The 23,711-nt window shown below is 44.0% G+C and overlaps 1 protein-coding gene across 9 annotated transcripts in view; it reads left to right on the top strand.

The window, feature by feature from the left end:
- WBP1L (WW domain binding protein 1 like) overlaps positions 1–22,053 on the top strand; it is a 58,758-nt gene extending 36,705 nt beyond the window's left edge. For 7 of the 9 annotated variants that reach the window (XM_072931206.1, XM_030276322.4, XM_030276323.4 and 4 more), the window contains 3 exons: positions 7,259–7,361; positions 18,150–18,311; positions 19,711–22,053. In XM_072931206.1, the coding sequence (XP_072787307.1) occupies positions 7,259–7,361; positions 18,150–18,311; positions 19,711–20,450 (1,005 nt within the window). In that variant the 3' untranslated portion in view covers positions 20,451–22,053. The remainder of the gene's footprint in view (positions 1–7,258; positions 7,362–18,149; positions 18,312–19,710) is intronic. The other 2 variants (XM_072931207.1, XM_030276321.4) reach the window with 1 other exon arrangement.
- The last annotated feature ends 1,658 nt before the right edge of the window (positions 22,054–23,711 follow it).

Raw genomic sequence — 23,711 nt, forward strand, 5'->3', positions numbered from 1 at the left:
TGTGATGAGGATGGAAGGATCAGAGTGAGACCTTTGGCTCCCCAGGACCCCTTGCTCTGCACCCCTGGACTGCACTGAACAGCTGCTTTCCCTGGATCTGCCTTCATTTCTTCTCTGGGAGCCAGCAGCATTGTAGCATTGCAGATAAACTGCCAAACACCTGGTAAAAGTAAAGGTGTCTGGTTGATTTTGGGTTTTTTTTATTGTTGCAGTGGGGATGATATTTAAATCCCTAAAAAGCTAGGTCAGCACTATCTGACATCAGTACAATATGGGTGTTTAAAGCTCCCGTCCAAGGAAACATGATTGTAGGGGATTTCTGCTTTTGGTTTTGAGTGAGCATTTCCTCCTAAAGTTGGAGAAGGAAGCTTGAACACATTCACCTAAAAAAAAAAAAAATTTAAAAAAAAAAGAATTCTGAATGTTTTCAGTTTTAATTTTAACTGCTTGAGGTTTTCAGCATGGTCTTCTGTTTGGTGGTTTAAACCAACAAAATGCAAGATGACCTCCTCAAAGCTGTAATTTCCTAGAAATGTGTATCTTTAATGTGAGAGGGCTGAGGACTTCAGCTGGGAGGCTTCTAGCAAGGGGTGAAGAAGTAAACATATGGTGCTTAAAACACTAATGTGTAGTTGTTGGAATCCGAAAGTGAAACTTGCAGTAAACAAAAATGAAACCAGCTCTTATTGAAATATATCAAAGTGTCCATGATCTGTGATAGTGGCCCTTTAAAGATAGTTTGGAGTATTTCTCCGGGATAAATGGATGCAACAAACCAATTCATTCCTCAGATAAAGGTTAATAAAACCTTGGAGGTTCTGCATCTGCTGGGGGTGAGGATGGGTCTGCTGTGGCTGATTATTCATGGTGATCTAAATATAATTCTCCTGATGCTGGCATTAGCAAAGCAATAAATGTTGTGGATTAGAATTCCCATTTTGGAGATCTTTATTGTGCCTGAGCCAGCTCAGAGGCATCATTCCTCCCCCACTTATTATACTTCTAAAGTGTATGCATATTTGAACTTACTACACTTTTTTTTTTCCCACATTCTGCAAAACAAAATTTGTGGTGGGTGACTTAAGAAGAAGCGTCCAGACTTGATTTATTTCCTGGCCTCAGCTGTCTGTCATAAGGCAGGCTTACAGGAATCTGTCCCCTGTTGTGCTGGCAGGCCTGGCACATGAGGTTCCAGTAACTCCCAGCAGTCAAAGCCACTTTCATCTGCAGCAGTCTTACATGTTTTTGTTAAATTGAGCCCTCCAAAGGCATGATACTTGCTCAGATGGTGGGTTTTTGCTTTTATGTTCCAAAGGACTCACAGGTGTAATGTTTGTGAAGGCAGGAGATGTCTGGAGGCTTTGGTGCAGGCTCAGCCACACCAGTGTCTGTGGGTCCTGAGCTGCCCTGGTGATCCAGGGTGCCCCAGCAGTTCTGCCTCTCCTTGCTGTGATCCCACCTGCTGTCCTTCTCTGAAAGGATCTAGTGAGTTTTTGTTTAAGATTAACTTTGATTAGGAACTGGGGGACTGCTGGCAAACCAGGAATCATAGCAAACCCTGTGGCAAGACTGGGCATTTCAGCCTAGTATTTTCAGTAGCAGTTTTAACTTATTCCCACTTGAGTGACTTGTCAGACAGAGATAATTTTCTTTGGTAGTTCTGTGTTTGCATTCTCACGAGCTGTTGCTGATGCCCTTTGCTAACCAACACTAGTGATAGTCTGATATGTGAGATTGAGTAACAGCCAAATGGGAACTAGTAAATAGTGGATATCAAATAGTTGTTTCTGACATATTCAATATACTGACAACCGCTTCCATTCTGTTACTCAGAATGCTTAACAAATATATATGCTTCAAATACTGATTGTGAGTTACTCAAAATACATACTTCAATGCATTTTTCTGAGGATAGTGTCGCTTACTTAAATCCATCCTGCTTGTTATGGGTGCGGCTGGGTACTAAGAGCAAGGGACTGCTGCCTGCAATTAATGAGATTAGTGAAATAACTAGGTCAGGATTTTGATTTATTATTAAATAGATGCTTATTACCAAAGTCTCTATGAGAGCTGTGAAACCAGAAGGTCTGGAGTGGTCACACCTTGAGCCCAAGTCCTGTTAAAACCAGTTGTATCTTGCCCTTCAGCAGATGCCATTTTGGTAGTCTCCCTTCATCCTGTTGCTGGGCTTTTCTGAGTCCCTCTGCCTCTTATTCAGGCCTTTACTCACTCCTGTCATCCTGTTGTTATTCTCCATCTCTTCCTGTTAAAATAGTAATTTGCTGCATAGTGCCTTGACAAATGCTGTAGTGAAATTTGAAGAAATTAGAGAATTAGAGTAGGTAAAAAAAGCTGGCTATCCTAGGAGACAGGAATGGCCTATAAACTGCTGTAAGTAAATGCTAGTCACATTTCCAAGTGTTTCCCAGGGTATTACCAAGGTTAGGATGAATGGATACTCTGCCAGTTTGAATGACACATTGAGGCCATATAAAGGTGCTCATATTTAGGGTAATGGAGTCTAGATTTCTGTGGAAAGAGGAGACAGAGCAAAAAGCTAAAATGATTATTAGATTTTGTGATACTGGCCGCTGCTGGTTTTGGTTACCTGATTAATGTCAACTGAGGAGTCAACTTTTGTAGGTTGTTGGCTGCCAAGTATGCACTTGTGAGTGGGCTGTGATGTTTGTTGCTGCAGTTGCACATATTAATTTTCAGCTTGGAAAAGAGCCATGCTAGCCTGGAATTTGCTCATCTTCATCTTTCTCCCTTCTGACTTAGCAAAAGTGTGTGCCCAGGTTAACTGCTGACTTTTGAGAGTAGAAAAGAGAGAAGTGCCTTGATCCTTTTATTGTGATGGAACTCCACTGTCAATCAGTTATTTCCCTTCATTTCCAACATTGGCTTCAGACGCAGTAAATCCTAACAGATTTACAGCTATTAAACCCCAACCATTTACTGCTGGAAACCTTTACAAAAGTAGGGTAAGGAGGTCTGTTCCATCCTTCCTTGCAGCTCAGTCAACCTACAGACCTTCATGAATGCTTCTTGTTTTGATTGTGCCCCAGATTTTGACCTTTAATTTGTCACACAGGCCTTCAGTAAAGGTCTAATACTTAACTGGAAGGTGAGGAGAATAATTGGCTTTTTTCCTTGGCACTGATGTTACTGTTTGCTGTGGCCTCAGATGTAACAACATACAGCACTGCCTTGAGTTCTCTGATATCTACTGCTGCTGGATATTTTAAGGATTATTTGTAAAAGCACTTGACAGCAAAAGTGGACTACTGGCAGAGTTGCCAGTATGGTTGTGGGTTTATTACAAATGCCAAATATCAACAAGAAAATAAGTAAAAACAAATCTTATTCACTATTACTTTATAATAAAGTTTATGACATGTGAAAACTAATCCAAAATGCCCCATCTTAATATGAAGAGACTCTCAAAGTACACCAGATAAGATCTTCCCAACTCAACCAGTTTCATGACAAAGAGCCTGCAGCACATATCACAAATTGTTTCTGTTGAACTGATCTGGGAGGAAACGCAGGCTCCATGTCTGCAGAGTGTTGTCTCAAATGCTCTGCTCTGACTTTTTGTGTGTCAGGAACTGAGTGATTCCAGTTTCTCAGACCAGCTCTTAAGATGGTACCACAGAGGCAGTCATGCACATGCAGCCTAGGGTACATGCTGGTTTACGGGACAAAGTGAATCCCCCGAAAGTAGCTGGGAGTCTCCTAGGCTTTGCAGGTAGGAGATGGTGGATGGCATGTTCTGGCTTCTTAGTTGTGAAACAAGACTACTCTGCTCTAATGGAGACTTGCTTTTGAGAGCATACCCATGTAGATCCTGCTTAGTAATCCTGCCTGGAGGCATCTACAGTTAGCTGAACAAAGGTTGGTGGGGAGGGATGTGCTTGCTTTCCTGGACGACAAGAAAATGAGACTCTCCTTCAGCAGGGAAGCCCACTCTGGTGTGTAATAGCCACTGGCTATTGGGAAAGAAAGTGCTTTTGGAAAGAAACCTCCCCCTTCTGTGTTTTCCTAAGGCTACCTTAAAAATATTCCAAAATCCTTCTGTAATAGTTCAATAAAAACTCCATGCTGGTAAGAATGACTAAAATTACCATTAAAAGTGGTGCTAGCAATGGAAATTAAAAACAGCAGCAGGTCAATAAAATATGTGTGCTTCCAACTTTGCTTCTATGAGAGTTTTTTCTGCTGTATATTTTTACCTTATCTATAAAATTACTCTTTCAGCCCTGTGCCTTGTCTATGGCTCTTAGTGTGAAAAGGGAAATAGTACGCTTTCATAGCACAAGCACTTAGGGTATTGTTTCCAGGAGACATTTAGACTCTAGATAACTGTATTGCTGATATATCTCAAGTAGTTAATTTGGCAGCCTATGACACAAAGAATGCATGGGAGAAGGAAGTAGAAATAATAAAATGCTGCTCGTATGAAAAGTACAGCCTGAGATGTAAATAGAAGGTGAATTCAGATCAAAGAGGTTGGAAGTAGGTAGACATTTCCCAACAAAGAGTGTCGCGGTCTCTGTCACGGCCAGGGTGGCTCTACATAACCTCTTCTTTAAATTGCAAAAAAGGAGCAAACTGTACAGTGGCTCAGCTTTTCACAGAGATGAGTCTTGACATAAAAGAGGAAAGGAGACTGAAGCACTTGTTCCAAAGGAGTCACCTGTAGCATATCCCAAAACAATGCTCTCCCTGTGCCAGAGTCTTTCCCTAGTAGACTTCTATTTGTGAAGATCTGTTGCCTTTACCTTTTGTCTCTTTCCCTGTGCCAGGCTGTGTAACCCAGTGCTAAGAGGTAGCTGTGATCTGAGCAGTAGTCGGACCATGTGACCTGCTGGGATCCTTTCCAAACCGAATTATTCCTTGATTCTGTGAAACTGTTTGGAAAAATGGGTGACAGTTCTGGGTCTGACATGTGGCCCCTGAGTCTTCTGGCAGCTCCATGTTCCCAAAAGCCTGTTGGTGGCTGGGCTGGCAGAGGGCTGCAGAAAGGCTCCAAAATGAGCTGCTTAGACTTTGAGGAGTGTGGCTGGTGGTCAGCACTGCAAGGACTTCAGAACTGCTGCTGTTCTGAACTGTGGGAGCTGAAAGCCAACTGTGGGACTATTTGAAGGTACAAGCACATGTGCATTAGCAGGGAAGAACATTTGTCTTGGTCAGTGTGTAAAGAAGCTCTGGACAGTAAGATTTAAACTCCGCTCTAGATGGGAAGCAGAATGTTATCTGAGACTTGATCTCCAGGAAGAACCTGCAGAACACCATCCTAGCTGCTCAGGATCCTCTGCTGAGAATGTACTGGCACATGTTGGCCAGCTAGGTTAACAAGGAGCAGCCCTGCACATAAACATGTGTGGAAAAGTAATTTCAAATATAATGAGGTTGGCAAGAAGGAGTCAGTAAGTTCAAATAAAAGGATGGTGTGATGAAAGTCTCTGAAATCAGGAGTGCTGGAAGTTTTTAAATGGGAAGAATATAGTTGAAGATGTTATGAGTTACTGCTGCCCAAAGACATGATTTGTTCTTATTGCTACTCTTTGAAGCAGGCAGCACTGAATGGATGAAATTTTTGGGGAGTAAACCAGAAGTGGTCAAGGATGGATCAAGTGTGGTGATGCAGGGGAGATCATAAAATGGCACTGGGAGACTCTGGTTTTTCACCAGCTCCATGTGATTCATTTGCTGGTTCAACAGGCCACATTGATCTTCACGTGTCACAAGCACACACCTCAGCTAGTCATTCTCTGACTTGAGCATTATCAACAGGATTGCAATTTTGCAATGGCATCTTAATTTCTCAATCCTCTTCATATGCAAGCCAAAATCTATGCTGTTCATCACTTACATTAGCTCTGCAAAGCCAGCAAAAGTGAGGAAAAATGTAAATAAACTACTAAGAGCAGATAATAGCTGTGTCCCTAGAACTACATTTCTAGTTCTTTGGTGGCTAAAATGACTATTTTTGGGATGAATAGCGTGCTTGAAGCAGAAAATGCTGTGCTAGCTCAACAAAGTTTCCTAATCATTGCCACCAGTTAGAGATGGAAGCACCTCCTTGCCATATAGGAAAATGGTGTTTCTACTGTTGACGTGCCAGCATCTCAAGGCAAGAACCAAATGTTAGTTTTAGCTACCTGTAGTAGTTGACTGGTTTGTCCAACAAAATGTTTGTCTCTTCCTAAAAAATATAGGCAGGTACCCCTCCAACTTGTTGCCTCTGTGGGTGAGTTTTAAAGGTGCTTTTTAGAACCCTTTGTGGAAATCATGATATCCATGGAAGGAAGGGAAGCAGTACATCGTAGGCTGAGTTGTGTTTGCTGAATTGTGCCCTCACATGATCAAAACCCTTTCAAAAATTGGTGTGACTTCTTAGGAGAAAAGAATCAGCATGGGGTCTTTCCTGTTGAGCCTCAGATGGCAGGAGGTGGTTCTACTTTTAGAAGTTATGTTGCTTCTGTAATTTGGGTGCTTAGGTGAGAGACCTGTGTTGGGGAGGTGTGGCTCCAGCCAGGGTGCTGTGTGGTGGGGAAGTGCTAGTTCTTCTCCAGGTCTCCAAATACACTGAAAACTTAGTGCAGGACTCTTCTGCATTGAAGCTGCTGCCTCACATCACTTGTTCAATGAAGTGTTCAACATTTGAAATGCACTTGGTATTTTGTATTGTGGTGGCTCCATAGAGGTTTGTGAGAAGTATGGCCATGCTGATCCTGATCTTCCATAAAGCACATGGCTAATTATGATGAAATAATTTTAGATAGGAATCTAGCAGGAACGTATTGTAATTGTCACTTAGATCTAAAGGAATCCAAGCAGTCTTTTCTCAAATTATGATGTTCCCTTTATGAATGCTTTTCCTCCACTTGGCATTCAGCCCCAGTAATACAGTGATATTGTGTACAATGTGGAACAAATGTCATTTCTTCTTCCAAGAGAATGCTTGGCTCCCAAAATGTGGTAACTTTTAGTGGAAAAGGAAAGGGATTATGAGACAGCAGCACTGACTAGATGCTAAAACAGTGTAACTCCTGGGTTTGGAGATATGGGGATTTTCTTCTGAATGGTCTTTTGTTTTTTGGTGGTCCTTAGATGTCTTTTAACCTCCTTATGTATTTTAGAGTTTCCAAAGACCATAACTTGTACTTTTCAAATGCTTGCAGATCATTGAGTAAAACATTTACAAAAGATACTGACAAAGCATCTTAAAAGTGTGTCTGTTTAATTTTAGGACAAGGAAACCTGCATGGGTGTCAACAATCAAAGTTACATATGTGAAACGGGCCACTGTTGTGGACAATCCCAGTGTTGCAACTACTACTATGAACTCTGGTGTAAGTCCTTCCATTTTGTATGGCTTCCCTTCCTAATCTGCATGGCTCTCATACCATACTACAGGTCTGGCTTGTGTCCTGTGGGGTTTTATATTCAGCCCTTGTCGTGCATTGCCATTGCGTTTCACTGCAGCACAATCCAGAGCTGATGTAATATGACAAGGAAATAGGGTTGTCACAGTGGGTGCTTTCTCAGGAGTAATGGGTCATCTTGCCACTGTTGTTTGCTCTTCTTACTGATTTGGGTACTCAAGATGACATTATACAGGAGTAAGGAAACCAGCTTGAGGGAGAAATGCCATACACACAACACTAGAACTTGACACACTCAAACAGGGAATTAATTCAGTGTCTTTTATTGTGTTGGTTTTGTTTTTTGCAAGCACAACAAGTTCAAATCTGGTATATCTTTTTAAAGATGTCCTTTCAAGGAGGAGGGCCAGTGTGCTTATTCTCTTCAGGACTGTTCAGAGTCCTTGTGTAGAGAGTGTCTTGGGTAAATCCTGGGGGTTTGCAGTGGCTGAATGTTGTACTGTGAGGATCACACATTGCCCATTGTAACCCTCCTTATCTCCTCTTTCCCAGAATGTGAGATTTAAAAATACCAAAGCTTCCAGCAAATGGCTGAGTGACTGTACCTGCTGAGTCCCCTTAGATGGCACCAGGCAGGTCAAAGCAGGTGGTCAGCAAAACTTGATTAAGATATATGGAAAAATGGGAAGTTGAAAGCATAAGAAACTGATAAATGCTGAATTTTAAAGGAAAACTTAAGCTTGTTCAGTCTGATGGTGTCTTCTTTCTCTAGGAGGAACACAAAAGGGTGAACATTGATGTTGTGCTGTTGTACACCCTGAGCCTAGGCTGGGAGGGCGTATCTGCTCCTGCAGTTTGGAAATGTGCTCTGAACGTTGTACCCTTACATTAGAGACTGGAGAGACTTTCTTACCACACCCAATAGTGTCTTCTAGTTTTTATGCAGCTATGCTTTGTACTTAATCCCTCTGTTGTGCCCACAGTTTCACTTTCTCAAAGTAGCTCGTGTGTGGAAATGTGTTATACATACAAAGACAGTTGTTTAACCTGGATCCAAGGACAGAAATAGCTGACATTTCATCCTTTAGTCTAGAAACATGCTTTTACTTCTCAAATTAGCAAGTGAAGTATGGAAGATGTGGTTATAAACTGAACAGGACTCTATAGTAAGCATCTTCAGGACACACTGTGCTTGGACTCTAGCAGCTGGCTGTGTCGATACTAATGGCAGGATTTTAATGTGTTACAGACCTTTTACAAAATGTCCAAACAGTTCAAGAAACAATTCAGGATAGTGAGCCATGGGGCAGCTCCAGGGACTGTAGCAGGCTGAGAAACAGACATGACTATATTGGAACTTTGGAGTGCCTGGATCAGATTGTAGCAGTCAGCAGCACAGGCAGGACAGATGGCAGGAATTTTTTCAGGCTAGAGGGGGATGCATGGCCGGAGCAGAGTGGGGAAGGTCAAACCCGGTTTTGCATTTGTGTGGGTGGGAATGTAGAGGAAGATGCATGTGTGCAAAAGCTTACAGGCTCCTTAGCAAGCAGGGTCTAAATTGAGCAGCAGGGTGGAGTGCAGCTGCACACTGGAGCTGGTGGCATGGTCACCATGTTTCTCCCATGGACATCTTGAAAGAGAGGCTTAGTTGGATTGCATACAAACAGTCTGGTCCAAGCAATAGCCCTCTGCCATTTTAATGGGATGTTTTAGCTGTCTTTATGCTCTCAGTATGGCACAGACTTTTATACTTGGCAGTGCTTGGCTGCATCATAAAAGTTATTGGAAGACAAAACCAGATTTTGTTAGAAGGAGGCAGAATATTAAAGGCTTCTTTTTAGAGCAGACTCACAGGTCACAGTGAGATCATGGAATAAACATGTTGGTCACATACACTGCTGGATGGTTCCTCGGGGGAGATAGGTTTCTGTGTGTTCACATTCCTTCTGCCTCACAGAGAGCATCATGTACCACACCAAAATGAGGGGAGTCATTCAAACATGAGACCTGTTTCCTAGGCCTTTTGCAAATTCAGGCAAACATCCAACGCTGGTATAAAATTAGTTAATGTTTTCAAAGCTTGCTTTGCCATTTTGAATGGTAGGAAAAAAAGTTTCCTTTGGATGGGAAGGAGTCATAGAGGGAGCATGTCCTTTAAATGTAAATCCATATTCTAGGGCTTGTGAGCTTAGCTGCTGCTCAGGAGTTACAGGGTATTTTTGATAGACACGTATGTTGAAGGCCTTCAAGGTGAAAAGTGGTGATAGTAAATGTAAGTAGTTTTAATATGAGCAGTGGAGAGCAGCAGCTTTACATGCTTGGGAATAGATCACCTTTTTAAAAGTTAATGATAACTTCTGGTTAATGAACAGTTAACATAGCAGCACCTTTTAAGTATGGCTTCATGGTTGTTCTGTTTTGATTTTAACCAGCATATGCATGTACTGAAGTAGCTTTTGGGAAGCTTTTGCTTCTCTTGACCTTCTCAGACCACCAGTGTGTGTTTCAGACTTTTGTGTGCCTGAAAACAGACCTTCTTGCTAGTCCTGTTGAATTAAATCCTGGATTTATCTACCACCACAGCTTTGTGGGAAGAAGAAGCAGAGGAGGGTGGCATTTGAAATGGAAAAGAAAACTAGTCAGTCTTTGCTGGATATGTGTTCTGAAACATGATCCTGTTTTGTGGCCACTTGGAATTTTTCCTGTAAAAAGGAACTTTTTCCCTGTTATGGAATTTGAGGGAAGTTTGTCTTTGAAAATGGCTGATCTCAGCAATTCTAGGCAGCAAGTAAGATTGTGGTAATTTTAAACCAGTCATTGAGGGTAGTGGAATAGGATGTAAAATCAAGGTATTATTTTTTTAAGGGGTGGAGTGGAGGAATGGAGAATATGATATGCCAAGCAGGTGGACAGCCTATGTTTAAAATTAGATAACAGTCCAGTTCAGATTCCCCACCCACCTCTTATGAAAAAAAAAAAAAACAAAAAAACAGTGCTCTGTTGCCTGATAATAAAACTATATTCAGATTCATAGATATAGGTCTAATAACTATGTAAAGGTCTAATTAGCTCATAAGCTTGGTATCTGGTAACCTGGTGGGACAAAAGCTGCATTATGTCTTTTTATTTTCTTGGAACTTGATAATAAAAAATAAAATGGAAAAATTTACTTTACTGTTGCATTTCCTTACATAGGAAAAGATGGTTGAATGGTAGATGAGCTGGGTCAGCATTTTCATTGAACAATTTAATTGGACTCCCCAGAGAACTCATGGTCCCCAAGGGGAAGAATGGCAGCAGACACTGGATTTTTCTTCCTAGCAGTTTTTGTTCAGGTCTCTATGATGTGATTGTAATTTAATGGATTTTTCCAATGTTGGCCTTTTTCCAGGCCTGACAGGTGTCTTATTGCTTAGACATTCCAAAATACCACTTTTCAAAATACAGGAGAGAAGGTAATCGAGGAATGCAGTTCCTGTGTCTTGCAGGCTGAGAAGTAAGGCTCAGAGGTTCTGGATTTTCCCAGGTTTAAGAGTATAATGTGGACTGAACACTAAATCCAGGTCTGCTGACATCCATCCTTGTGTCTCTCCTTGTCTTTGGAATCATTTAATGTTTCCAGAGGCTCTAAACACAGCAAGCAAAGCTGTAGAAAGTACATTTCATTGTGTGGTTGGAAAAATAGCACACTGTGCTTCAGGAATCATGGAGCATGGAAACGGGCAGCTGCTCACTGCTTGAAAAAAGTTGTAGGATTTAGAAGTTTGAGGGCTTAGCTGGTCTTGGGTCATGTAGGTACTGTACAACAACCCAGCACTGGTAAATAAGTGAACATTCATATATTGCTTGTGCCTGTTTTGTTTAGTTTTCTTTTTTAGCAGTGATTATGAGCCCCTCTGTTAAGAAAAGAAAAGAAAAGAAAAGAAAAGAAGAAAAAAGAAAAGAAAAGAAACAAGAAAAGAAATGAAAAAAGAAAAGAAAAAAAAATACCTTGACTGTTTAGGTCCTAGTAGAAGGGTTGTACAGGAAAAAATGTTCTGTTTGCAAGCAGCACAGTCAATGTTTTTGCTGATTTTGAACATTCTGCTCATCTCTGCACGCTTTCCCTTGGAATCGCTAGGCAGCTCTTTTCCCAAAAAGCATGCTGCCAGAAAATTCTGGCAAGGATCCGGTTAGCTGCTAAAACTAAAGGAACTGCTGTACCACGTACATATTCCAGGAGGTCAGCTTTATAATAGGAATTCATGTCCAAGAGTTTGCTGCAGTCTCCAAAACACTCAGTCAAACAATGCACCAGTCCCATGTTTTCATCCGTACCCCATGCTCTCTTATCCCACATCCTTTTTCAAAGAAAGATTTTTGCTGTTCTTGCCTTTCACCCTGCCTTCTACGTGGCTGTACTCTCTTCTCTTTCCTAGGTGTCTCAGACTTGCCCTTGGGCTGTTCCTCCTTGGCTCTGCTGCAGCAGTAACCCCACTATGACAAAGCCTCACCAACAGTATAGGGCAAACAACAGATGTCACAACCACACAGAAACTCATAATAAGTAGGGTCGCTGAGGCAGTTATTTCCTGATTTACTTGGACTTCTTGTAGCCTAATCCAGACAGCCAAATCACCTTAAGTTTGTTTTGGTCTGGCTCAGTGAAATTCTCAGATCCAAGGCAGAAGCCTGGCTATGCAGATACTGACTTTTGCCCTATGTGGCTGCTTCCACTCGTGCTGTGTTAAACAGCCTGGAAAGGCAAGAGAACTTCCTAGTGTTGTTTTACCCGCTGCTGTACGTACCCCCAACCCAGCTTGTCCCCAGGTACCTAGATCTGTTGTTCCCAGATGTTCAGGACATGGTCTCAGCTGGGTGTTCCACTCTGGTCTTTGTTAGACTACTGTTCAACATGTATTTTACCAACTTAGATCTCTTGGGAGGGACTGGACTTACAAATGTGTCATCTGGAGCATGGGAGCAATTGCCCTTGGAAGGCTCCCTCCCTAGGAGGGAGGCATAAAAACAGTGTCTGCAGGTTTTATGCCTCACATTGACTCTCATTTCACAATAGGCAAAGGATTTTTCTGAAACTTGTGTTTTTCTATCTTATCTCATTGCGATGGGTGTACCATATACAGTGGGCACTATTCTGAAAATTAGAAACCAGTTGCAGTTAACGTGTGTCTCCTTTTGTTACCAGTTTGAGAGCAAGCGAGAAGGAGTTAGAGATGTCTTCAGCTTTTTTCTTTTGCCATTGTACTCTACAAATATTCAGTAACTTTTTCCTGCAGTGAGGTCAGGCTGGGACTGCAGTTCAAAATGACATAAACTAACATAAAACTGTCACTGAAAGTCACAGTCTTTCTCTTGCTGCTGCTGCTATGTTTGCCAAACGAGTTTCAACCTGCTCTGGTTCCCTAAAACTAGTTCAAACCACAGCTGCGCACAACTTTGTGCCAGCACGAGAAGAGGTGGAGGAAGCAGCAGGAGGTAGGGTTGAGACAGGCAGGAGAGGATCACGTCATTCAGCGGCTTCTTTTATTCCTTCTTAGAATGTTCATGGGCCTGTGGCCTGCATCCTTCATCTGGCATTCCTGAGCAGCAATGTTGGCTCGCACAAGCTCGTGCCTGCAGTGGCAGGAGATGATGTGACCCCTCTGCCAAAGGACACGATTAAACCCAAGGCCATCCAGGTTGTGGTACCAAGTAAATTTCTCTTCCCTTTTTTGATTATAGTGTTGGTCCTGTGAAGGACAATTTTTTTCCAGCCATGACTGACTGTGAGGCCACCATTTGGGACACTTCTTAGTCAATGAAATTGTCTCACTTCTCCTTCTGTTCAAAACCAGCTCTCATAGAGCCAAAGCTATTACCCAGATGCTTGTCAGACAGACACAAAAGCACTTTGCAGTATGTTTTGGCTTGCTTTTAGGGGATTTCCTGCCAACAGAGCCATGGCATTTGCCCAAGTTTACCATGAACTTGAGGGCAAATTTCTCTGTTCATACCCTTGGAACGCTGCAGAAAACATTTTCCATTTTGCACAGGATAAAAGGAGCTTCCCTCAACGGCATTGCTGATGGCAACATCCCAGGCAGCAAATAGAGTACAGCATCAAAGCAACCATTGCTCCCTCCTCTTTCATGAGGAAGGAGTGCTCTGGTTTTTTAATTATTAAACTGGTTTGTTCTTACTTATTTTAAAGTTTGATCAAAACTATGGTTAGTGTCCTAGAAGGGGTTTTCCTGAAGCTTTAAGCATGTTCTTTCACAGCTGGTAGGAAACATCTCTGGTGTACGACCATGTGATGGGGCTCCCTTTCCCAAGAATGCTGTAAATGTATCAGCAGCCTTCTCTTTCTTCAGTGCTTCCTCTGGTTGTGAGAGGTGGCTTTCATGGGACCTAATTCCATTCCCAGGTGTTTCTGCAGCTTCCATTCTGACTTCCTGAGCTTCATGCTCATGTCAGGCTTACAGCTCTGAGCTTACAGATCGGTGCTGATTCTTTTACTTTTATTAAAGGTTTTGGTGCTCTGGCAGGGAAATCTCTTGGCAATAATCAATTCCTCAGCTGTGTCTGTTTCACCTTTGCTCCCATCACTACCCACCTGTAGGCATCCCAGTGAATTTAACCAAAAATATAGCAGTGTTTCTCAGGACTGAGTTGTTTTAGGGCTGGAGAGTGTTGCAACTTCTGACTCTTCCATAAACCAAGAGCAAGACTGAAATTGCCTTCAAGTTTAATGGTCTCCTGGTGTCTGTTTCGCTCCAGACTGGTACTTTGCTTCTGCTCTGACTGTCCATCAGAAGTTGTATTTCCAAAGTCACTGTTTGTTTTTTATCTGTCGTGTTGTCCTAAGATTGCCACCAACTTTTGTTCCCAGTGGTCACCACCAGATGGCTGTGAAAAATACTCTCAAATCAGACATTTAATGGCAAATTTGGCTCAGAATGTGTCTCCCAACCATTTTTTCTTTCCAGTGAGTACAGCAGTAGCTCAACACAATGCTGGTGAAAAACAGCTTGTATCCATTTGGGAAGAAAAAACATCTGGAAGAGCAAGAGGAAGGCATTTGGCAACATTGAAGGCTATTGGGGACATTGAACACAACCAGAAGCTCAGTTTTACTTGGCTTTTAGAGGCTTTTTAATGCCAAACTTTAGTTGCCTCAGTACATCTTATCCATTTTCAGCACAAGGCAGAATTGGTACCTGTTTTTGCCCTAGAGGAGGGTTAGTGTGTGCTGCTTCTGTGCTTGGCCCTTGCGTTTCCTGCTCATTTAGTGTTGTCTTTGGGTGAATTTGCAATTCCCCTCCTGCCAAATGAGCTGCTGGCTGCATGGGCCAGTGGTTAGCTCAGCTTACCTCCCTGCTGCTGGTTTGAAGCCAAGCCTCACCAGGTGTACAAATGCACAGCTCAGTCATGAACATCTTCACTGTTCACTCCATACTTTTAGACATAATATTTACAATTGCACTTGGCCTTGGAGCATAGGTTTATTCTGAAAAATGACCATACTATGTATTTTCTAGGCTTTTGCAATTTTCTGTTCTGCAGCCAAAACTGCAGCTGTGCCCAAACTCCTGGCAAGGGAGTGTTGTAGAGCCTTTTATGGGGGCCCTGAACTCCCAGCGCTGTACTGGACTTGCAACTAGAGCTGTGCCCAGTCCTTCTCCCAGCACTGGCACCTGTGCCCAGATGACAACCAGGGAGTGCCTCATGTGCCTCAGCTCCCAAGGGTGTCCCACACTGTTGCTTCTGATGCACTGGGGGCCTTCCAGCCCTGCGGTGCAGATGTGCTGTTGGGTGCTAAGGTGGGGACATGGCCATTAGAGAGGATGCCAGAAGCCAGGCCAGCAAATGACTCTGGTGGGCACATGCTGCTGATCTGTGATCATCCAGGCGAGTCCTCCAGGCTCTGCTGAGTCCTCCATCCAGGCTCATGCTGAGTCAGGGGTTGAGTAATTCCTAGAAGCTCTAGGAAGTGTCAGCAGTTAATGAAACCAGGCAATAATGTGGTATTAGTGGGTTCTTTTTCTGGAAGTTCTCATGAACAGATGAGCAGATCTCATCTGCTCACATTTGCGAGCATGCACAGACCCTTTGCAGGAGAATGAAGGTGTTGTTCCTGGCACTGAGGCCAAATCACAATCCACTAAATTATGGTGTGTTTACTTAAATGCCACCTGCGGTTTCAGTAGGATTCAGCATTAATTTATTATCCTCAGCCATTGCATGTTGTTACTGCGTGCTGTTAACAGAATTGCCACACCTCTTCACAGGAATGGCTGAGCTTACTCTGACCCCTACTCTGAGCTTGTGCATCAGTTTGTGTGCAAAGCACTTTGGGACTTTTTTTTGGAATGGGTAGAGAAGTTTTCTAAAGAAATACTTTTTTAATCTTCTGGATGCAGGCTTGGGTGGGAGCAGTTATTCCCTGCAGAAATATTTGGCTGCTACAGCTGAGATTGCTTAACAGTGGCAGTTCTCCAGGACATCTTAACTAATTAAGTGCTGCTTGCTACCATTGTATCTAGACTCCTTGGGAAAGGACATGATCAAATGTGTTAAAAAGCATCTGTTTTCATAACTGTAGCTAAAATCCCTGGATAGCTGGGTGTAATTTTCCATTGTTATTGAACACATGATCATGGACTGCTCTTTGAAAATAAGGAGTACTTACAAGATGAACTGCAGGCCTGCCTCAGTGCGTGGTGGCATGCTGTGCCAATGACCTGGTTTTGATGAGTGTATTCTTGCTTCCTCAGCAAGCAAGAGCCAAGGGACTTTCTCTTAGTGAGAAATAAAGTGTATTTATTGGTGAGAGTCTTCAAACTGTGAGACAGTTGAAGTATTGCTTTTGTGTACCAGGATTTTGGTAGTGATAAAGGCTACAGAAATTGTTGAAAATGTTTGACTTTGGAGTGAAGGGTGGACTGGATCAATCATTTTCGTTTATATAAAAAGGCTTTTTTTAGAAACAGGGTATTTGGAGGTCAGTGGCCACATTCTCATTTTAGTTTGGGATGTGTAGAGAGCATCTTGATTACTTTATCCTTTGCTTCTCTGGAGTGAAGATCACAATCTCTTCTCTGGTCAGCATGGTACCAGCATGGTGCTCTGGTCAGCTGAGCAGGCTGGCCAGAGAAACTACCCAGGAACCTTCATTTCCAGCCAAGAAAAAAAAAGGGAGTGGGAGAATATGTAATACCTTAATTTGATAGCAGGTTTTGATAGGTTTGGTGGTAAGGCAGGTTCCAGTTTGATTAGGGAAATAGATTGCACAAGGCAGAAGAGAGATTTCAGTTTGCTGTGCCAAAATACATGAGGAATTTGGGTTACAACACAGGGAGGTGAAAGTCCCCACTCAAAATGCTCAGAAGCACGATATGGCACATCCAGTTCCCCTACAAACAGCCCAGTGCAGGTCTCTGAGATGGATGATACGACTGCCCTTTGTCCTGAGCCAGAGCAATACTTCTTTCATTCTTCAAATTCCTAAGCTGTTCACCTTTCCCCACCTAGCTCTTAGCAGAGAAAACATAGCAAACAGAGCAGAAGATGCTGAAAACATCAAGGTACTGTAAAGGCATGACTAGAGGTTTTTAGTGGAGAGAGAAGAGCAGTTTGATACCACAGGACAGACCGGCCAAGCTGAAAGTGGGCTGTGGCATTAGGAATCTCCATTTTGATTGCTTGGGAATAATGAAGAGTGGCAGAGGTGTTACAGAAAGAAAAACAGTGTTGTGATCTCTAGCAAGGAGTGGCTGCCATGCCTTTGTGTTTCTAAAGGAAAAGCTCTTGCAGTATCTTTAGATGCAAAAACCGGGCTTAAAAAAAGCTTGCAGACACTGGGGTAGGTCACGCTGCAGGCTGCAGTTGCAGGAGACAAAAGCCTAATCTGGAGTGAATGTTCCAGCTTTTTGAAGTGTGTCTCGGAAACATTTTGTAGTGCATGCAAGTGAGAAATTTGTGGAAAGGGAGAGTTATTCCACATGTTGGAGGGTGTGGGTAAAGTTCAGGAAGTGGCCTTTTAAAATTCCCTTTTAAGGAGCAGTGTACATACAGTACAGCAGTGCACAGAAACCAGCCATGACCACAAACAGAGCAGAAGTTAGGTTTCTTGAGGATTCAGAGAGGGAGGCTAGTTTAATTTAATTTTGGATAATTTAAGACATTGAATACTAAAATAAGTTTTAAAAATATTTTGAGACATTTATGAAAAAAGAGCATGTTTTTGTTAAACATAACAATGAAGGATTTGGGCTGGAAATTAAAAAGCAGTGCAAACAAAAGCAAAACATAGTGCTTGGGGTTTTTCTCTTCTTCTGTGGTCAATCTGCAGAGTGTCTTTTGTGTCTTGATTGTTATTTTCAAACCAAAGTGACCGTGGGAGGCAAGCTCAATGCTATTCACAGCTCTGCTCATTTTTGGCTAGAAGAAATGGTAACCAAAGGGTAGCAGCAATGGAGGGGGGAGCCCTGTCTCCATATTTGGTTCTTTAGAGTTGTACCCATTGAACATGATCCACATTCTACCAAAGTGCGTTCAGAGTTATCCATTTCTGGCAAGGCTGTTGGAGTTGCAGTGTCCCACACAGGCAGGAAGGTCAGTGTTGAAGCCTCCTGACCTAATGCATATTTCTGCCTTCAGAGCAGTGCAGGTTCAGGTCCAGGCTTTCAGATGATCTTCTCCATTGGCTTCTTGGGGTTTCCTGCATTTGGATCCAGCTCTCACACAATGGCTAACACTTACTCTCCTCTGCTGCAGGGTTTTGGCTGGTGTGGACCATCATCATCATCCTCAGCTGCTGTTGTGTTTGCCATCACCGCCGCACCAAGCACCGCCTCCAGGCCCAGCAGCGGCAGCACGAGATCAACCTGATCGCTTACCGGGAGGCCCATAACTACTCAGCCCTGCCCTTTTATTTCCGTACGTACCTCACCCTGCTTTGCCTGGAGACCGTGGGGAGCACAGCAGCAGCGAGTTTCCCGTCTCAGGTGGAGGGAGGGGGCAGCAGTTGGGCTCAGCAAGAGGCTGTGGGAGCTTTGCTGCCTAACTGTGGCGTGCAGTGAGGAGATGGTGTTGGATGCATTTGAACCCCCTTGAGTCTGGAGTTGAACCACACCACCTACAGCACCTTCACACCCACCCCTGAGAGTGTAGTGATTCCGTGAATGTTTTTCTGCAAAGGTTCTTTACATACCTCATTCAGGACTTTATGGATGTTTCTCCTTTCCAGTGTGGACTTGCTGCTCGTGGGACTGAGGTGTGGGAAGTGGCTTCACAAAATTTGGTCACACAGACTGGGACAGAGTCTCAGCAGAGACTCTGCTGGCACCCACCCTGTGCTGTGATTCCCAGGCCACACTGCTGGTGAGCAGCCTTAGGACTTTGTGTGAAGGAGCTGTTACCCACAACTCAGGGAAAGTACAATCACTTTGTGCTCTCCTTGTGTTCTGCTATGCTGTGCTAGAACAGCAAGTCTCCTTCTGACTGGAGGTACCACAGCTGAGTTTCCTCTGACACTGTTGAATCGAATGTATGAACTTGCTTTCCTTGTTAAACTCTGACAGTCACCTCAGAAATCTTCCCCAGCAGCCTTTTCCTCCCCAGCCCCAGGGATATGCAATTGCACATGGAAAATTGCAGTGCTATCCTTAAATGTTTCCACTGTTTAAGTACATTCTGTCTATATAGACCATTTTGTTGTCTCTTTAGAAATAAACAACATTTTTCATGGGTTTGAAAGGCTGTAAGTACAATAAGCCAAACTCTTTTGCCAGTACTGCCAATTTATTCTGACTGCACCAGAAGAATTGAATCCAGCATTAAAACAGCAACCAAAAGCCAGGATCTTCAAGTTCCTTGTAACTACCCATGTCTTTTTATATTTGCACAATGCTTTGTGAGATGAAATCTTTGCTCTTGAAAGTGGAAATTGAGCTGAGGCAGTGTTGGAAAGGCCTGGGGAGTTGTTCCCTCCAGCCAACACAGGCCACCCCCCAGAGTGGTTTATGGGGCTGTGTTGGGGTACACAGTCCAGGGAGGGTTGCCTGGTAAATATAGAGAGAGCCAGGAGATCAGTCTGCTGTTCCCAATTGTCCATCTCCTCCTGTAATGGTGCACTCATCTGCCGTGTTTGCTGCTTCTCTAAAACATGACACGTCTCACCTGGGACAAGTTCTGGCACCCCTTTGTAGAGCCCATTGTGCTGTTCAGTGGGAAGGTGCTGGTAGGTGACAAATGCCATACTGACCTGTATTAGTGACTCGTTTCCTGAGATAAACTGCTCCTGAAATAACTTCTTCTCCTTGCCTCCCACTTCTAGGGTTTTTGCCAAACTATTTGCTACCTCCCTATGAGGAAGTGGTGAACCAGCCGCTGACCCCCCCGCCCCCGTACAGTGCCTTACATCAGCAGTGTGTCCCAGCAGGCAGCAGTAGCACAATCCCAGACACGCCCAGGACCCTGCAGCCAGCACAGAGCAGCTCTGCAGCACCCAGCAGCAATAACAGCAGTACTGACAGCACCGGGGCGCCCGGCCGCGGGGACCCCGAGCCCTCCGCCACCGTGCTGGGCGAGAGAGCCGTCGCCAAAATGCAAAGCATCGAGCCCGGCAGTACCAGCACAGGGGCCGAGCTGGTGGAGAGGGCCGGTCCTGATAAGGATACAGAGTGCAAGGAAGAACTGCTGAAAGGTTACAGCTCTGAGAGCTTAGAGCAGAGCAGCGCCATTCCCGACGCCAAGGACAAGACCCCGGGCAGGCAGCGCCGCTTCACCGGCGACTCAGGCATAGAAGTCTGTGTGTGCAACCGGGGCCATCACGACGACGACCTCAAGGAGTTTGACGGGCTCATCGATGACGCTCTGGACGGGCCCCTGGACTTCTGTGACAGCTGCAGCGGCCGTCCCCACGGGGACGAGGAGGAAGGGCTTTTCAGTGCCACAGAGGAGCAGCACCGCGAACACAGCCACCACCACCTGCCCCGGCAGCCGGTGTGTGTACTCTTGAACACAATAAATGAGCAGGACTCTCCAAACTCTTGTACCAATAACTCCCCCAGTTAAGGTGGCGGAGTGGAAGGGAGAATCTGGGGAAAAAAAACAAATAAAAATGGAATAAGAGGATTAAAACTTTAACAGGAGGAAAAGGTGATACAACCTTCTTTTTTTTGTTTATTTTTCTTTCTCCCCTCCAATATAATATGGGGACTAGACCTCAAAGGCCCAGCTTGTGGGGGATGGGTCACTGGCTTTTGTTAATTGTATCTGCCCTGCTCCATAGAGCAGGGACTGATGTTTCTCAATGAGACCTTCTAAAGAATGGAATTTTTCCAACGGTGATTTTGGTGATGGTTATTACGAGTTTGTTGGTTTTAGTTTTCCGAAACACTGCTTTATCTTGCAATCAGTAAAACTCAGCAAATCTCACCCTGGGAGGATACCAGATCACCATAAGGCTTCAACCTCCAGGTGTCTTCCCAGAAGCAAGCAGCTTCTGACAGTGCCGGCAGTCAGTAGCCCAAGAGTTCTGGTTTGATATAGTGCTCTTGAGGCATTGGGGATTTCTTTTCATCTTTTTTCTTTCTTTCTTTTTTTTTTTTTTTTTTTTTTCTTTCCTCATGTTAAGTTTCCCTGAAGCTGGTGAATGCCCAAACACATCAGCCATCAGCCCTATAACCTCTGGTGCTTCAGTGTTTAAAACAGCAGGTAGAAAGTTTCCCACTTGAAGCTGGTGACTGAAGGACCAGTTTCTTCTAGGAGTGTTAGTCTACCTTAGGCAGTTTGAAAAGAAAGGGTTTGCAGAAATTTGCCTTTATGTGTCATTTTTAAACGCAAGTGTGTTCCTTCAATGCCTCCAAGAGCACAGTTAGCAGTAGAATCCGGGCAGCTGGGCTGCCTTCCAAGTACTGTGGTCTCCGAATGACCTTTTCCCGGTGTGCTGCAAAAGGGCTTGGCTTTATTTTTGTCCTTTTTTTGCACCCCGATAGCAGCACACTGGAGTTCAGATGACAAAAGAACAGGGCTCTCCTTGGCCAGCGTGCCTTCAAGCTTTAGCGATGCATGTTGAACAAATGGAGACGAGAGCTCCGTCCATTGCGAAAGGGATGATTTACCTTGTTAGATGTGGAAGACCTGTGCAGTATTTTTTTTTTTTATCCAAAAGTTTGGTGCGATTCTAATGATGACCACTTAAAGAAATGAATGTCTGTTTTCTTTCTTTTCATTTCTTTTTTTTATGGTGGCAACTGGCTACTGTATAATGTCTGTGAGTGTGTGTGTGTGTGACTGCAATCCATGCATGCGAGTCCTACTGGTAATATGAAAACCTGCTGTAAGACTGCAAGAAAATTTACTGTAGCTTTGCTTTAATAAACAGTAGAGATTTTTGTTAGTAACAACCTGAAGGAAGAAAAAAAGCAAAAAAAAAGGAAGAACTGAAACTAACATTCCCTAGAGTGCTCATGTGGAAGAGAGCACAGTTCAGACTATGTAACTTGTTATTGGGATTTCTCCCCGTCCCTTTTATAATTATGGTCATCCAGATCATTACTGTTATGGGGAAAAAAACATTGAAACCTGAACTTGGACATACTCAGTTCTGATTGATTGAAAACCAAAATCAGTTTTAACTAAGGTGGAAACCAAAATATAATGCCTTTTCTGATAACTTGTCCATGTGTATGTGTATCATTTTGTGAACTAAGAACAAGATCTGTCTTTAGTTTGTGGCTCTGTTACTCTACCTGGAGGTGTGTTGGCACTGGCTGGCTGCAATGCAAGGGAGGTGGTGCTTATGCCAGCATTTTACCTGCACATTTGATGAGAGCACTCTTACCTTACAGGGTTTGGAAGAGTCTCACTCCTTTGCCCATCAAAGCCTTTCTCTTTCCTCAGAACAGCTGATAAGGACAGCTCTTCAGTTTGGTTCTTAGGGTGCTCTTAAAAATGAAGGACTTCAGTTTGGATTCAAGAGACCTCATTCCTGGATGTCTGGAGCCTGGAGACCTGGATGAGTGGTAACAGAGAGGCTGTGTGTGCCCCAGAGCCTGGCTGCGTGGGGGCTGGTCACTTCAGTTGTGAGCACTGACCACATGTATCTTTTGAGAAGATAATTAAAGATCCCCAGTGCCACCCCCAGGGATTCTGTATGTATTGGCACCTGGTTTTGTTCCTCACACCACAGAGGAGGCTAAAAAATCGTATCAGTCTTTAAGGAATGGGGTTTACTGCCCCAAGTCTTGGGGATGGTCCTGTGCCAGTGGGGGACCCTTTGCCAACATTTTTGTTGCATAAGGAATCTCCATATTTGCTTTCCAGCCATCCTACTAATGGCAGGCAAATCCTCTGGATGTGGAGGTAAGTACCAATAAGCCAAACTGAGGTTTCTAATTTTAAAAAGTCAGGAAGAAGCAGTGGTGTGCCTCTTCTGACTCCCGGAGGTTTTGGGGGCGTTTTGAGACCATAAAGAAATAAATGGGGCACAAACCACATCTCTTCAGCTCACAAGTGCCTGATAGCTTTCAGTGCTTTAGGATTTTAGACGTGCAGCCAAGGGGCAGCTGGTATGGGGAGAAGGAGTGGTGCAGGGCAGGATATGGGGCATGTGAGCTCCTTGGATATACCCTGACTGGTGCCTCTTCAGGCAGGCAGAGGACTCCCAAAGCTTCAACTTTGGAGCTTTAGAAAGGTGCTTGACCCTCACATGTATCCCTGTGTAGGAAGCCAGTGTGGCCTGAAGAGAGCTCTTCTCCAGATGCACACTGGAAAAAGCTGGAGGTGTGAGGGCATGGGCAGATGTGCATCTCCAGCAGTGGAGTACCAAATCCCACCCATTCCCAGCTATAAGGGGCTTTTTATTGGGAGTCATGAATACATCATTTCCAAACTGAGTGGCAATAATGCTTCAAGTTTTACAGCAAATTAGCGTCAATCTAGTGCTTGGTGTTCTGCTTACGATGTGCTCTAGGTGTAGCTGCCAATACTCCTTGAAGTCTCTTTTTGTTGAAGTCCGCAGCAGTGTGGAGCTGCTTACACTGAATGTTTTTGGCCACTGAAGCTGGCTCCGAGGGCAAGGACCCAGCAGGTGTCCTGGTGGGCTGGGGTTGTATTGCCTGGGGACAGGTGAAGAGCACAGTGTGGTTGCTCAGCAAGTGTCCCCTGGGTGCAGTGAGAGCTCCTGGGATTGGTGGGTACTGCAGCATCTCCTTGGTGTTCCCAAGGGACTTTTCAGCTCTGCGATGATGCAGACTCATCATCTGGGAGCACTGGTGTGATCTTCCTGCCACATATCATTGCATGTTTGTACAACCCTGTGGATGGGTGTTG

This window comes from Taeniopygia guttata, chromosome 6 (genome assembly GCF_048771995.1).
Source record: "Taeniopygia guttata chromosome 6, bTaeGut7.mat, whole genome shotgun sequence".
NCBI lineage: Eukaryota > Metazoa > Chordata > Aves > Passeriformes > Estrildidae > Taeniopygia > Taeniopygia guttata.